The following is a 16,257-nucleotide window of genomic DNA, read 5'->3' as shown; positions in this document are numbered from 1 at the left end:
TTGTCAATCAGGACTTAAGTCCTTTTTAAAATGGAAGATTTCTGCAGTAAACTGTCAACACTTTCTTAACACTGACCCTTTCACATCTGACCACATCAAAAAGGTAGCTGCTGTCCAAGACCCTGCCTGACTGATGTCTGAACAAAACAGATCTTCCACTGCTTGAATATAATAAGCAGTAAGTTCTGTGAGCTGACCTGGACCAGACCAAGGCCACATCTCAACTGTGTAATCAAAGACTTCCTTTCCCCCGTTCTATCTTATTTGTTGTGTAACCTGTCTTGTGCTTTGCTTTCTGTAATGTGTAAGAAGTCAAGTTAAACAGGTAGTGAAATGTTGAGTCTGGAATCCTGAACCTGAGTTATAATTATATTAACCTTGCTCTAACACTGAAAAAAGCTGATACTGTGGAAAGACACAATTCATTTGTGTGCCTGCCTTCACAGCATGAGACATACTTACAGATCAAACTAAATATCCATGGGGCTCCTGGGTGGCGCAGTCAATTAAGCATCTGACTCTTGATCTCGACTGAGGTCATGATCTCACGGTCCATGAGTTCGAGCCCCTCGTCAGGCTCTGTGCTGACAGTTTGGAGCCTAGAGCCTGCTTGGGATTCTGTCTCTCCCTCTCTCTGCCCCTCCCCTGCTTGTGCTCTGTCTCTCAAAATAAAATAAAATAAACTTAAAAAAAAACCCTAAATATCCAGGATTTGCTTCAAAACAATGTGGGGAGGGGAATGAGAGAGGACACAAAATGGGCCTGCTGAAGCTGAGTAATGGGGTACATGGAGAGTCTTTATATAATCTTCTACTTGTCTCCTTGAAAACTTTCACAATAAAAAGTAAAAACAAACGCATCCCACAGCATGCCAGATAGTCCTAGGGTATCCTCCTCTATTCCACACAGGCATGAAATTTATAAGCAGGAAAGGGCACATTATTATCAAAAGTGACTGTCCCTAATTTTCACTTTTTAATTGGTTATTTTGAGACTTCCTATGTTTTATTTAAATATTCAATGCTGGAGTGCCTGGGTGGCCCCACTTGGGCTCAGGTCATGATCTCAATGAGTTTGAGCCCTGCACTGGTGCAGAACCTGCTTGGGATTCTCTCTCTGCCCTTCCCCCACTTTCATGGGTGTGTCCACGTACGCTCTCACAACATAAATAAATTTAAAAAAATAAACATTCAATGCTAACCTAAAAAATTTTTTTTAATCTTTATTTACTTTTGAGAAAGAGAGCACGTGAGCGAGGGAGCAGGGGAGGAATGGGGGGGGGGGGGGGACACACAATCTGAAGCAGGCTCCAGACTGAGCAGTCAGCATAGAGCCCAAGGCAGGGCTTGAACTCACAAACCACGAAATCATGACCTGAGCCAAGCTGGGATGCTTAACTGACTGAACCACCCAGGCTCCCCTCAATGCTAACTTTTAAAGTTTTATTTCACAAACAAAATGGTTAAGCATTGTACTATGAAACTTGTGTGAGTTGTTACACAGGATGACTTGGAATAGTTTCAAGTGTGAATTATTCAAAAAGGAACAAATTGATACATGCAACATGGATTAGCTTCAAAAGCGTAAGTGAAAAAAGCCAGACACAAAAAAACTATTACTTCACTTACATGAAATATCTAGAAATGACAAAATTATACAGACAGTGGTTGCCTAGAGCTCGGTCTGACTTTGACTTGCAAATGGGCAGAACTTTACTTTTTAAGAGGAAGTACTCTAAACTGGATTGTAACTTGCACAGGTGTATAAATTCTACTAAAATGTATCAAACTGCACCACTTACAATAAGTGAGTTATACAGTATGTAAGCTATACTCAAATGCAGCTGGAAAACCATACTGCTCACTAATCATATTACACATGACCTGTGGTATACACCTAAAAAAAAAATCTCTTCCTCATGGCCTTGAGGAAATAAAAGAACACAAACAGAGAGCTGCACTCTACAATGTGATTATTAAAACCAAAAGATGCCTTTAATCTTGCTATGTGTGCCACACAACAAGGAACACAGGTTGAGTTTTTACAATATTCTAAAAATAACAACAGTTCTTTCAGTATTGTCTTTGTATTCACATATAACCATGTTAACACAGTAATTTTTTTAGAAAGTATTTAATTCTTTGTGAATCACTCTGTATATGTGGCTACATACACAGCGTATATATGCTATATACACACTGGAACATGATAACAGAATAAATGTATTCCTTACTATGACCTGAGGTTTAAAAAGTTTTAAAAATTTCTTGGGGCTCCTGGGTGGCTCAGTCGGTTGAATGTCCACTTGATTTTGGCTCAGGTCACCATCCCAGAGTGGTGACATCCAGCGCATCGGACTCTGCTGCTGAGCATGGAGCCTGCTTTAGATTTTCACCCCCACCCTTGTGTGTGCCTTCTCTTTCTCTCTCAAACTCAAACAAAACACCAAAACAACAACAACAACAAAAGCATTCGTATTAAAGCATGAATTTCATGCAAACCAATATAATTTTATACACCAGTGTTCTGAAAGATCATGAAAAGGGAGCTAATAATTTTGTACTACATATGCACTTTAATATAGAATTTATATACTGTAATATTCACCCTTCTCAAGTGTATGACTTACTTTTTAGCATATTTTCACAAAACTGTGCAACCACTATTAATTCCAGAACATTTTGTATGACTTTTATTAACAATCAGTAACTGCTATTAATCGCAAATATTTGGAAGTGAAATCATTATTTCAATATACTCAAGCCTTTAGTTATTTATCCATTACATGGAACCATAAACCACAATTTGAACAGTGACTTGCAGATAGATGGCATTAGAAACTGACAGAATACTCAAGACTTATTTTTGTGGAGAACATTCTTCATTAATAGAAACCAGTAATTTATTAAGAAACATGGTTAAGTGTTTTATGACCCAGGTCACTACAATTGTAAGTCAATTCCTTCCTAACAATCAGACGCACACAGTGGACTGCAGAGTTGCCCCTCTCTCTATCAGCATCCAGTGGACAGTACACAATGACTTCAATTTAGATGAAATTCATCCATATACACAAATTCAAAATATGACAGACCATGCTGGCTAAGAAAATTTGGGCACATGTGCAGAATTCTATTTAGGAATTTAGAAAAGATTGCCAAGAAGCTGGGAAAACGTAATAGACATACTCCACGTTCTAAAGCTTTCCAAAGTCCCTTAAAATTTCTAATATTGCAATTACAGACAACCCCAATGAGAAAAAATAAGCAAAGCTAGCTATTGGCTTTTACCATTTTATCTCTTAAAAAATAATAAGTAATGTACCAAGTGCGAATGGAACTGTATTTTCAAAAGTCTGAAGAAAACCTTAAAGTTTTCTCTAAACCAACATTTTGGAAAACTGCAGATTTTCCGCACTCATACCACAGTTTTTTGATTCATAGCTAGAATCTTACTATACATATTTTATCCATTTTTGCCTTAACAGCACATATATGAAAATTTTGTTTTTCGATGCTACATTTGTAGAACTCAGAAGACTGGCTAGCACATGGATAGCACTCAGTTTCTCATTCTTTCTAACAACTCTATAGCATCCTACTACACGAATGTCCCATTGCTCAATCAGCTCCGTGCTGATAAACTTCAAATTTCAAACTTTATTAAGACAACCAAATCTCAAATTGATTACCATCGGCCCAGATATCTCCCTTAGGTATTAAACTTAAAAAATGACGATTTAACAGACACCGCAAGTTTCACAGCCCAAACTGGACCTTTTTAGTATCCTCCCGTCTCCAAAAAAACCCAACCATCTTGTTTTTTTCTTCTCTTCGCTACCATCATACCCCACTCACTTCATTAGCCAAACCCACCAGTTCTACCTTCAAAATTTCTCCTGGTATTTATTTCCCTCCGTAGCAACCTTAATCCAAGCAATTTCATCTTGTCTACACTGATGCAAAAATATTCTTCCTTTCTTTCTTGCCTCCTATAATCTATTCTTCACACAGCAAAGCAACTTCATTAAGACAAGTTTAGATCAAGTCATCCCTCTGCTTAAAACCTTTCAATCATTGCTCAAAACCACTAAGAATAAACCCCAAACTCCTCACCTTTACCTGTGAAATTCTAATACAGCTCCCGCTCACCTCTCTCACCAAGCTAAATGCTCTAACACAGAACCCTGCGCCCCAAACGGCGGGGCCACGTGTTCACCGAAACATGCCTCCCAGGCCCAAAGCCTTCCCCCACCTCTCAAGGCAGGAGGACACAAACGGCTCCCACGCGATCCTGAGCAGTGCTGTCTTCTTACGTCTTTCCCTGTCCTCGCCGGCCCAACACCAGCCTCCCCACTCCAATGGCTCAATCTCCAACCTACCTTAAAGATGGCGTAGCCGACAGACGTTTCAAATAGCACCAACATGGTGAGGCCGGATTAGGGCCCTGAGCGGCCCGCCGCGAGCTCTGTTATCAGTGAAAAGAAATCAAACTTTCGGCCCGAAAGGTCCGCAAGGCCGCAGCGGGCCAAGCACAAAGCAGCACGCCTTCTTGCAAAGAACCACACCACGTTGCCTAAAGATCCCACACCACACTGCGCAAAGAACGCCTGAAAGGGCCCCTCCTTCTCCAAGGATTCTGGGATATTGCGTCACTTCCGACGGAGAGCGTGCGGTTGCTTCCGATACGTTCCCGCCATCGGAGTTGGGGGGGAGGGGGAGGAGAGAAAAAAAAAAAAAAAAAGACCGTGTTGTTGCGAGATTTCTTAGGGACTAAAGCGAGCTTTTAAGTGGCTGGACTGCAGGGAAATCCAAAAGGGGAAAAACTTCCCTTTTTATTATTTTTGAAAGGCCCACATAGGATATATTTTACTTTAAGAGAAATGCACAGCTGTCTCGTCTGTTTACCCCAGGCATCTGGAATCTGGGAAATGCTAGCCCTTTAACTTTGCTCCCTGGATAGCCCTGCCTTGAAGTGAACTCAGGGTGACACCATCCATGACTGTCGCTGTATTTGCGAGCATTCCTGGCCGTTCTCTTCTCTCTGGCAAATTGATTTTTAGCATAAATGTCTTTCATACATACGTACGCCTCTCCCATTTTTGCTGCAATGATTCTAGGGTATGCATTTAGACTTTATGTCCTTGTCTTAGTGTAATTTGCTTTTCTGGGACTTTTCAGTTTGAGTGACTGATTTCAATACCTCAATTATTCCACAAGTCTGGCTTTCAATAGGAGTGAAATTTCCTTCCTCACTTCCCAGGCTTTATACGCGGATTGCGTGAAAGCATTAAGTTGCAACCTGATGAAAGTTTTGGAACACCAAGTAACTTGATTTTTTTTTCAAGCAGCTCTGCAACCTGGGATCAAATCCTGGACTGAATAACAGGAAAGATGAAGGTGGCGGGGGTCGAGGGTGGCGTGGGGGTGGGACTGGGGGCTGGGGCCCCCCCCGCGCGGGGGCCCGGGAGTACAGACAAGAGCATGGTTGATTATAGCCATAGGATTCGGTGTGATCAGGGAGGAAAGAGATACTAATATGGCTTGATTAGGAAAGGAAGGGTGAATGGGGTGGCTGGATGAAGTGGAAGCACCGTGTCTGTTTGTGGTGTTATATAATTTCACAATATATATCATCTTTTTTTATCTAGTTTTTTTTTCTGAAGATTTTTTTTTTTTTAAGTAATCGCTACATCCAACTTGAGGCTCAAACTTACAACCCCCAGGGATAAAAGTGTCATGCTCTACGGACAGAGCCAGCCAGGTGCCCCTGTCTAGTTTTAACTGAAGAGTTATCTGCTAGAAGGAGCATTCTGTATCTTACACTTAATTATATCTGTATAGGGCATCATGTTGTACTAGTCACGAAGTAGGCTCTCATTAAATAATTCTTAACCATTTAATGAATGAATGTTTGCAGGAAGTAAAATTCTTTTTCTTGCATCTAAAGTTTGCATTTTTTGCTCAAAGAGAAATGAAACCACTTATTCAATAAGAAATCTTTTTACTGTGCTTCTCCAAAAAGTTGTATTTGCACATTGCCATTTATATAATCAGCCCAGTGATGCATTAGTCAGGGGTTCTGAGCTGACTCTGGATTTGGATTTGGATCTTGGCCAAATAAAGTAATTCTCCGAAAAATTCCCTGTTGCAAGAGAAAAGTAAGAGATTCAATACTTTATTAAATTAAACAAACTACTAGATCAAGGGGAGATAGCACAAAGAAGTATAAGGAAGAGAATATGGGAGAGTATAGATAACCCAGAAGAGGGATTTATTACTTTATTAGTGGTTTAACATGGTAAAAGGACAAAGGTAAGAAACATGGTTCTTTTGTTCACTCCCCACCCTCCAGCCCTATCCCTGTCCCAGCTGGAATATAAGCTCCATGAAGGTTCATTGCTGGATGCCCAGTACCAAGTGAGTATCTGGCACATGGTAGGGACTCCATAAGTACAAATAGTGATGGGTGCATGAACAACTGGAATGAATAATGGGATTAAATTATTTCTAGGTGCCAGTAGAGGCTTCATGTACTTTTGGGGATGGACTGATAATAGCAAAAGAGATCCTTCTGTTACGAGACCTTTGATGTGCCTTGTAATAAATAGAAGGAGATGTTTTGGATCTTTCATGTAGTTCAAGTAGTAAACATCTTTTATGTAGTCAACAACTATGAATGTTTACTCTCTGTCAGGCTTTATTATAAGCACTAAGGACATACCAATGAATAAAACATGGAAAAACCTCCACACTTCATGAAACTTATATTCTAGTAAGGGGAAACTAAATAAATAAATATCTAGTATATTAGAGAGTACTAGATACTACAGAGAAAAATAAAGCAGGACAGGGGAATAAGATATTCTAGGATGGTAAGGAAAGGCCTCATTTAAGTGACATTTGAATAAATGACTTTAGGGGCTCAGTCAGTTAGGTGTCCAACTCGTAGTTTTGGCTTGGGTCATGATCTCACGGTTTGTGAGTTCAAGCCCCTCATCAGGCTCTGTGATGATAGTGCCCCTCCTGTGCACGTGCACTCACTCTCTCTCTCTCAAAACAAATAAATAAACTTAAAAAAGAAAGCAAATATGGCAAAACACTAACAATTAAAAAAAATGACTTTAGGGAGCCAACCATCGTGATATCTAGAGGAGAAGTGTTTCAGGCAAAGAGAACAGTTTATTCAAAGAAACCAAGCAGGAGTTTGCCTGGTATGTTCTCAGAACAGTATGACGGGTATTGGAGTGACTATAAATGACCCCATTTTAAAATAATGAATTAACATTTTTATCAGTGTAACAATTAGTATTTTTTTCAGTGCTCATCATATGCATCATATGATATAATCCTTAAACAAATTTAGACAATAGGTACTCTTTTTTTTAAGTCAACTCTTTTTTTTTTTTTTTTTTTTTTGAGAGAGGGAGAGCAAGTGTGCACGTGCATGCACAAACAGGGGAGAGAGGCAGAGGGAGAGAGAATCTTTTTTTTTTTTTTATGTCTATTTATTTTTGTAGAGAGATAGAGCGTGAGCGGAGGAGGGGCAGAGACAGGGAGACACAGAATATGAAGCAGGCTCCAGGCTCTGAGCTGTCAGCACAGAGCCCTATGCAGGGCTTGAACCCGTGAACCACGAGATCATGACCTGAGCCGAAGTCGGACACTTAACCAACTGAGCCACTGAGGCTCCCTGAGAGAGAGAATCTTAAGCACGCTCCACACTCAGCATGGAGCCCAATGTGAGACTTGATCTCATGATCCTGGGATCATGACCTGAACCAAAATTAAGAGTAGGATGCTCAACTGACTGAACCACCCAGGTACCCCAATTGGTACTCTTATTATTACCCCCATTTGCCTTTTCAGAGAAGTTAAGAACCCAAGAGAACACAATCTCCGTCACTGTATCCTTTAGGAATCCCCAGAGGATGGGCCATAGAGACTGTTTCTATTATAGAATTGAGCTGTTGCCTGTCGCTTTGTATTCCCTTGCAGACTCCCTGGTGTCTGCTAGTATTGCCATCTTTCTGCTGTTGACTGCTGCCACATTTTTGAACACAGGCGATGTCCACACCATTGCCCATTTTCTGCAGACTACCACCATCAGGGGTTCTTGTTCTTCTCCAGGTAGGAGGGAAGCAGCTTTTGTGCTTCCTAACCTGTTCTTTGGTGAGACATATTTTTCTTTTTGCAAAAGTCCTCTCCTTCCAGAGACCACAGGTACTTGGAGGAAAGAGAGGTAGTTAGGACATAGGTTGGAAACAGGTTCAAACTTCAGACCATCTGTTCTAACAGCCATGTTTTACTTCTCAGTCTGGCTCATGCAACTAAATACAGGATGGTTTCCTCTCATGAGCCTATTGTTGCTCTCTTCAATCTGTCATTTTCTGAGGACTTCCTGCCACCAGATCAGTACCTGAATGAAATCTTAAAAAAAATTTTTTTTAAATGTTTATTTATTTTTGGGGCACCTGGGTGGCTCAGTCGGTTAAGCGTCCGACTTCGGCTCAGGTCATGATCTCTCAGTCTGTGAGTTCGAGCCCCGCGTCGGGCTCTGTGCTGACAGCTCAGAGCCTGGAGCCTGTTTCGGATTCTGTGTCTCCCTCTCTCTGACCCTCCCCTGTTCATGCTCTGTCTCTCTCTGTCTCAAAAATAAACGTTAAAAAAAATTTAAATGTTTATTTATTTTTGAGAGAGAGAGAGCTACAGAGAGTGAGTGGGGGAGGGGCAGAGAGGGAGAGGGAGACACAGAATCTGAAGCAGGCTCCAGGCTCCGAGCTGACAGCACAGAGCCCGACACAGGGCTCTAACTCATGAACCGTGAGATCATGGCCTGAGCTGAAGTTGGACTGAGTCATGCAAGTGCCTCTGAAATCTTTTTTTTCTTAAGATTTTAGTTTTAAGTAATCTGTACATCCAATCTCAAACTCACAACCCTGAGATCAAGAGTTGCATGCTTTACTGACTGAGCTAGCCAGGCACCCCCTGAATGAAAATATTAATGTCTTTCCCTTATTTACCCTACATACTCTAGACCCTGTGTAAATCAAGAGCATCTGTTTCAATTGAGTTCCTATTTTAGTTGAAAAGTTCCCTGAACATTAAAAAATTTTTTCCTGAACATTGAGACATAACAGTTTGAATAGCCTCCAGAGAGGGTAGTCTACCCAGAAAACACAGAGGTGATATGTTTTGGGGAGCCAACTCTTCAAAACAGCCCAAGAAAATCTCATCTCTGACCAGTTAAATTATACTTACACTCTTTCATCATTTTCTTGTGAGCTTGTACAAAATGAGCAATTCCCTCTAAAGTTATTAACTCTAGATTCATGGTCAAAATTGAGTTTCTTGTAAAACTAAGGTCCAGATCCTCAACTACATCATGGTATGGGCCTGAGCAGACTATTGGCAGGTCTCTAGTTTTGACATCAGCACCTCTGCTCCAACTTCAACATTCCTTGCCCTCAGGGGACTTTCTTTTTCAAAAAATAAGATCTATGCATGTGTAACAATTATAAAATTGTAAAAGGTAGCTCATTCATTTATATGCCTGCAACATACTAGACGCTATACTTTGTTCTGGTCATTCAAAGACGTACAATACATAATCTGTCCTGAAACTGCTGCTGATTGATGGGGAAAGCCTACTAGTACAAACACAATTACAATGTAGCAGAGGGGCACCTGGGTGGCTCAGTCCGTTAAGCGACGGACTTCGGCTCAGGTCATGGTCTCATGGTTCAGGAGTTTGAGCCCTGTGTCGGGCTCTCTGTTGACAGCTCAGAGCCTGAAACCTGCTTCACATTCTGTGTCTCCCTCTCTCTGCCCCTCCCCCATGCTCTCTCTCTCTTAAAAATAAGTAAACATTAAAAAAACAAACAATGTAGCAGGAGTTCAAATCTCAGCTTCATCACCTACTATTTGATGGATCTTAAGTCCTCGGGTAAATGATTTAACCTCTTTGGCACTTTTCTAGTATGTAAAATAGAAGTAACATCTACCTCAAAGAGTTATTGTGACTATTAAACAAGATAGTATCTTTGTTTGACTTAACCTAAGTGCTCAGTAAATGGCACGTAATTAAATTAAATTAAGACAATAATTCAAATAGACCATAGGAGGGAGATATCAAGAAGGAAACTAAAGAAATGTGGAACAAAATTCACACCACTTGCTTCCACTAAGGGTAAACATACATATCACATCCTACAGATAGGAAACAAACATACAAACACAACTTTGTGCCCCAAGAAAACAAAAACAAAACACAACAAAACCAGGTTTCAGTTCTAGATACGGGATTAAGTGAAATTTTGAGACTTTGTGTAACTTATACTCTCAAACAAAAACAACTCTATCCCTGCCTTTTGCAATGCTAATACCTGAAGATAAGGGAAAAGCTTTACAGATGAGATACACCTGTGAGAAAATCGCTGTTTTTTTTTTTTTGTTGTTGTTGTTGTTTTTTGTTTTTTTTTTTTTCCTCTGTTAACAGAACCTTGGTAACCAAACTGAGTATTTTCCTTTTAATATATGTTTTGTGTATACTCAATAGGAGTGTCTTTATTTAGGGTGGGGGGTGGCCATGTGACCAATAATGTAACTAACCTTGGAGACTGCGTTCAACCCAATGGGCAATCAATCAATCATGCCTATGTGATGAAGCCTTTATAAAAACTCTGTACCTGGAAGCTCAAATGAGCTTCCCTGGTTGGTAATCCTCTATGAATATTGTCAAACATCAACACTGGGAGAGTAACAATGTGTCAACTGCATGAGGAAGGACATTGAAAGTTTTATGTTTGAAGTGCTCCCAGATTTTTGCCTTTTATGTGCTCCTTTCATGAGCTGATTTTGATATGTATCCTTTTCCTTTAAGAAATAGTAACCATGGTGGGGGTGGAGGGGTGGGCGGAGGGGCCCGGCTGGCTCACTCTGTGGAGCATGAAACTCTTGATCTTGGGGTTGTGAGTTTGAGCCCCACTTTGTGTGTGGGGATAACTTAAAAATTAAAAAATTTTTAAAAATTGTAACCATGAGTATAAAACAGCTTTTAGTAAGTTCTGTGAGTCCTTCTAGTATTACCAAACCTGAGGGTGGTTTTGGGAACCCTCTAAAATTTGCATTTAGTGTCAGAGTAAGGGCAGTCTTGTGGAAAGTGTGTGCTCCCTAAACATGATAGTTGGCTCCAAACCTTACAGTTTGGCTAACTTCAGGCATATGGATTGAGTAAAAAGACAAGAGAACTTTAAAATGATTCACTTGGTTTATGTAACACATGTATGAATGATCCTGAATGTGTGGTAGAACGGAAATCTAAATAGAGTAGGACCTGTTGTTTCTAACTTGTCTGGAGCTTCATGATCTCTTGAGAAGTATAAGGGTTCTGGAGGCATGACTTTTTCTCTCTCCTTTCTCAAAGGGAAATAGGAAAGTCTTATGGAAATATACAAATGAACTAAGCCACATTGGAGAGAAAAGCTCTATGTATAGACGAGGTGTTAATAAATCTTAAAGTTGTGCCCCTAGATTGGTCTATTATCTGCACAAGTATTACATAACAGTGCATAATGACACAAGGGGAGATCCAGTTATAAAATTCTTCAGAAATTCCTAGCTTTCCCAGGATTCAAATAAGATTCTTCTATTGTGTGAAATATTTTCTGAGTAAACATGCAGCGTACTTTGCATATTTCCAAAAAAAAAAAGATAGATTATAACTTATCTAAAGTTTAACAGAACTCTTATTTTGATTGACTTACAGAGATTAATACTTGTATGACTTGTATTTATATCTTGTCTGCTCTGATAACTCTTTAAAAGATTACAATTTTGGGGGCATCTGGGTGGCTCAGTCAGTTAAGTGTCTGACTTCGGCTGAGGTCATGGTTCATGGGTTCGAGCCCTGCATTGGGCTTTGCACTGACAGCGTGGAACCTGCGTAGAATTCTCTTTCCCCCTCCTCTCTCTGCCTCTCCCCTGCTCGCACTTTCTCAAAATAAATAAATAAAATTTTTAAAAATTTAAAAATTTTTTTTCTCCGATAAATTTTAAAAATATCGTCCTCACATTCAAACTTCAAATTCAAAATAGTAAAACTGTTATACACCTAAACTTTATTTGGAGTTTCCTAGACAAGCCACAAAGAGGTTCACTTTCACCTGGTAAATGGAGATGATGTTAATCATAATTAAATATATTTGGCATTCTCCAGATATTTAATTATTTTATCACTACTATGAAAATTCTCTTGTCTCTCAAGCTCAAAATCTGAGAAGAGCTGCTAAATAAAAAAGAAAAGCTCAGAGTGCCTGGCTGGCTCAGTTGGTAGAGCATGTGACTCCTGATCTTGGGGTTATGAGTTCAAGCCCTCTGTTGGGTATAGAGATTACATAAAACAAAACAAAACAAAAAAAAAAAACAACAAAAAAAAGCCTTAAAAATAAAAGCCTAATTCCTATAAGGTAATTATATATATATATATATATATATATATATATATTTATTTATATATACACAATCAAAATGATATCAATTTTTGGTAGGAGTAGGATTCAGTAATTGTATACTTTTTAGGTTGGCTAGAAACATGCTCATGTTCACATACAAAGACAGTGCATTAGTTTCCTATTGTTGTAACAAATTACCACAAATTTAGTGGCTTAAAACAACACAAATTTGTTGTCTGATAGTGGTAGGTACAAAATGGGCTTCATGAGGCTAAAGTCAGTGTGTCAGCAAGACATCTAGAGCTTGTAGGCTCCAGGAGGGAATCTTTTTTTTGCCTTTTCCAACTTCTGAAGGTTTCCCACATTCATGGCTCGGCTTCAGTTGTTACATCTCCTCCTCAGACTCTATCTTGCCTCCTTATTTTAATTATAAGGACTCTTATGATAATATTGGGTGCATCTGAATAATTAAGAATAACCTCCCTATCTCAAGATTCTTTTTTATTTAAGCCAATAACTTTTTATTTAAGGAATTTTACATGTGATTGCTGCCACTGCCAATCACCATAGTTCCTCCAAAGTCAGAATCATAATCTTCAAAAAATTCCTTTTAAAAAGAACTTTTTGGGGGTGCCTGGGTGGCTCAGTTCGTTGTGTGTGCAACTTTGGCTGCGGTCATGATCTCATAGTTTGTGAGTTTGAGCCCTGCATCAGGCTCTTTGCTGTCAGTGCAGGGGCCTGCTTCAGATCCTCTGCCCCCTCCCCACTCTCTCTCTCTAAAATAAATAAAGTTAAAATAAAAAAAAAAGAACTGTTGTTCAATCCACAGTTGTCACTGTCAGTCCAGAGTTCTTTCAGTTGGACTTTTTTGATCTCCACTTGAATATGGACAGACTTTTAAAATTCTCCACCTGTAATCTTTGGGATCCAATTTCTTTCGGGCCACGTTCAGGGTCACAGTCGATGGATCTGCCTGGTTCTCAATTTCGAATACCCTCTGAATGTGAATGAGTTCAAATCATATTCACTCCTAAACTACCACACCCTAGAACTGTACAGATTGTTCAGATATGCCAATACCTAAAATTAAAAAAAAAAAAATACTATTAGGTCTCTCACAAGTTTTAGCAGATAGATGTCTTATAATTCTTTCCCACAGATCTAACATATAAGAAATGTGAATAAAGGAAACCACATATGTACTCTATGAGGTGTTTCCAATAATGTAGGTCTACAGAAAAAGCCCCGTTGGGATAGACCTCAATTCCCATCTCAAGATTCTTTTTTTAAAAAATTTTTTAAACATTTATTTATTTTTGAGACAGAGGGAGACAGTGCGAGTGGGAGAGGGGCAGAGAGAGAGGGAGACACAGAATCTGAAACAGGCTCCAGGCTCTGAGCCGTCAGCACAGAGCCTGACGCGGGGCTTGAACCCACGGACCGCGAGATCATGACCTGAGCCGAAATCAGACGCCCAACCGACTGAGCCACCCAGGCGCCCCTCCCATCTCAAGATTCTTAACTTAATTGCATTTGCAAATTCCTTTTGCTATGTATGGTAACATTCACAGGTTCTAGGGCTAGAAATGGGCACTTTTTGGTGGGGGCATTATTCTGCCTATCACAGAGAGGCACCATAACTCTCAAAAAATCAGTTACTCTTAAAAAAAGTCAGTTATTCTTGGGGGGCCTGGGTGGCTCAGTCAGTTAAGTGTCTGACTCTTGGTTTTGGCTCAGGTCACAATCTCATGGTTCGTGAGTTCAAGACCTGTGTAAGGTTCTGCGCTGGCAGTGTGGAGTCTGCTTGGGAATCTTTCTCCCCTCTCTCTCATTCCCTCTCCCCCTCAAAAATAAATAAATAAACATTAAAAAAAATTTTTTTTGAATCAGTTACTCTTTTTAAAAAGATGAGTGATTTTATTTCTAGGTACCTGGAAATAATATGGTAATTTAAGAAAAACAGCCATTTTTTAAGGAATGCATTCTGAGCCACCCAGACCCCCCATTTTTTAAAAGTTTATTTTATTTTGAAAGAGAGAGAGAAAGAATGAGTGGCAGAGGGACAGAGGGAGAAGAAGACAGAAGAGAATCTCAAGCAGGCTCCATACTCTGCACTGAGCCCCACAGGGGGCTTCATCTCATGACTGTGAGATCATGACCTGAGCCAAAATGAAGAGTCAGACAATCAACTGTCAAGGAAAGCATTCTAAAGTATGTAGAGATGAAATGACATGTCTGGAGTTTGCCCTAAGAGAATTCAGGAGAGAAAGAAGACGACAGAGAGGAAGGAAGTGTGCCAAATCTTGATGCTTTTTTTATCTGGGTGATGTATATTTGGGGATGTGAAAAGGTGGCTAAAGAAGATACAATTTGAGTCCTGCTAAATAGATGAGAAACCTATAGAGAGTGATCCAAGTAAAGAGAACTTTCCCTCACCTTTTAAAATGTTTTGTATTTTATGATGCTTTGACATCTTAGGACCTTAGGGACCCAGAGAGGAACTGCCCCTCCCAGAGGTAGTAAAGAACTTGCCTGAGAATAAGCCTTTGATAAGCAAACCAACCAATCCTGAGTCCACCCCTCCTTTTACCAGGTTCCTGCAATTGAGGACACTAACCTCCCACCCTAAATCACTCTAGGGCCAGGTACTGGGCACCAGGGAACCATTCTTATAGCTGGGAGCCCAGGGAAATCAAACTATCCAATCCTAAACCTGCTTAGTTTGCTTATCCTGCCTCACCCCTTCCTTCCCATGAAAACCCAAAGAAAAGCTTTAGCCTACACTTTCCCCTCACTCTGTCTGCCTCATGGTGCTTGCCGTGTGGTCTTGTGTGGTGTGCCATGCCTCCTGCTTCTAGGGATCCATGAGTATAAAAACTTCTTCCTTTATGCCAGTTTCTGTGTCTCCATGTCTTACGATACCTGGCTAAAACAAATCTCGAGTACATTTTAAAGTAATCATGCCCTTCCTAAAACAAAACCATATGAGGAGTTAGAAGAATACTACAGATGTAAGCTCAGCAAAAGTAGAGCCTTTATGTGTTTTGTTCACTGCTGAAAGTGGAACGCAACTATAACAAACAAACAAACAAACAAACAAACAAACAAACAAATCTATGTGGCATTTACATGGCAAGTGGATGGTGGGCTACAATGAACCCAGTATCTGTCGATGAAAAGATGGTTAGTCATGAGATGCAGTGGCAAAACATTTGGCAGAATTATTGCCTGAGATGACTTGAGCAGCAGACTATGTGTCTACTGACTCCTGGGGGAATAGAAAATAGAAACTTAATAGAGGTTATTTTTAACAGTGTGTGGCAAGATATTATAAGAAAGGGATGAGATCAGGAAAGAATTCCCTCATGGGTTTGTAAGAAGAAATAGAAGGGAATAGAATCTAAAATTTGGAAACTCGCAGGTAAAACTTCTGCTTCTATACCTCAAGTATAAGAAATTAGGGGCAGCAGGGTGGCTCACTCGGTTGAACGTCTGACTTTGGCTCAGGTCGTGATCTCATAGTTCATGAGTTCCAGCCCTGTAATGGGCTTGCTGCTGTCAGTCAGCTCAGAGCCTGCTTTGGATCTTCTTCCCTACCCGCTGCCACCTCTGCCCCTTCCCCGCTTGTGTTCTTTCTCTCAAAAATAAATAAATCTTTTAAAAAAATAAGAAGAAATTAGTTAAGGAAGGCTATGAGCTTTTCCTTTGCCTCTTTTTCTTTCCCCTTCATTTCCTTTTCTTTCTTTCTTTTCTTTTCTTTCTTTCTTTCTTTCTTTCTTTCTTTCTTTCTTTCTTTCTTTCTTTCT

The 16,257-nt window shown here is 40.0% G+C and overlaps 1 protein-coding gene and 1 non-coding gene across 2 annotated transcripts in view; both read right to left on the bottom strand.

The window, feature by feature from the left end:
• NOP58 (NOP58 ribonucleoprotein) overlaps window positions 1-4,622 on the bottom strand; it is a 35,518-nt gene extending 30,896 nt beyond the window's left edge. The window contains exon 1 of the mRNA XM_040475886.1: window positions 4,382-4,622. Coding sequence (XP_040331820.1) covers window positions 4,382-4,426 — 45 coding nt within the window. The 5' untranslated portion in view covers window positions 4,427-4,622. The remainder of the gene's footprint in view (window positions 1-4,381) is intronic.
• Window positions 4,623-13,584: 8,962 nt separating this feature from the next.
• Window positions 13,585-13,716, bottom strand: LOC121031169 (small nucleolar RNA SNORA18). The gene has a single exon (XR_005790594.1). It is a non-coding gene; the product is annotated as a small nucleolar RNA SNORA18 (small nucleolar RNA).
• Window positions 13,717-16,257: the final 2,541 nt, after the last annotated feature.

This window comes from Herpailurus yagouaroundi, unplaced genomic scaffold (assembly GCF_014898765.1).
Source record: "Herpailurus yagouaroundi ecotype Mexico unplaced genomic scaffold, PumYag 140, whole genome shotgun sequence".
Classification (NCBI taxonomy): Eukaryota; Metazoa; Chordata; class Mammalia; order Carnivora; family Felidae; genus Herpailurus; species Herpailurus yagouaroundi.
This window is presented reverse-complemented; position numbering and strand designations above follow the sequence as displayed.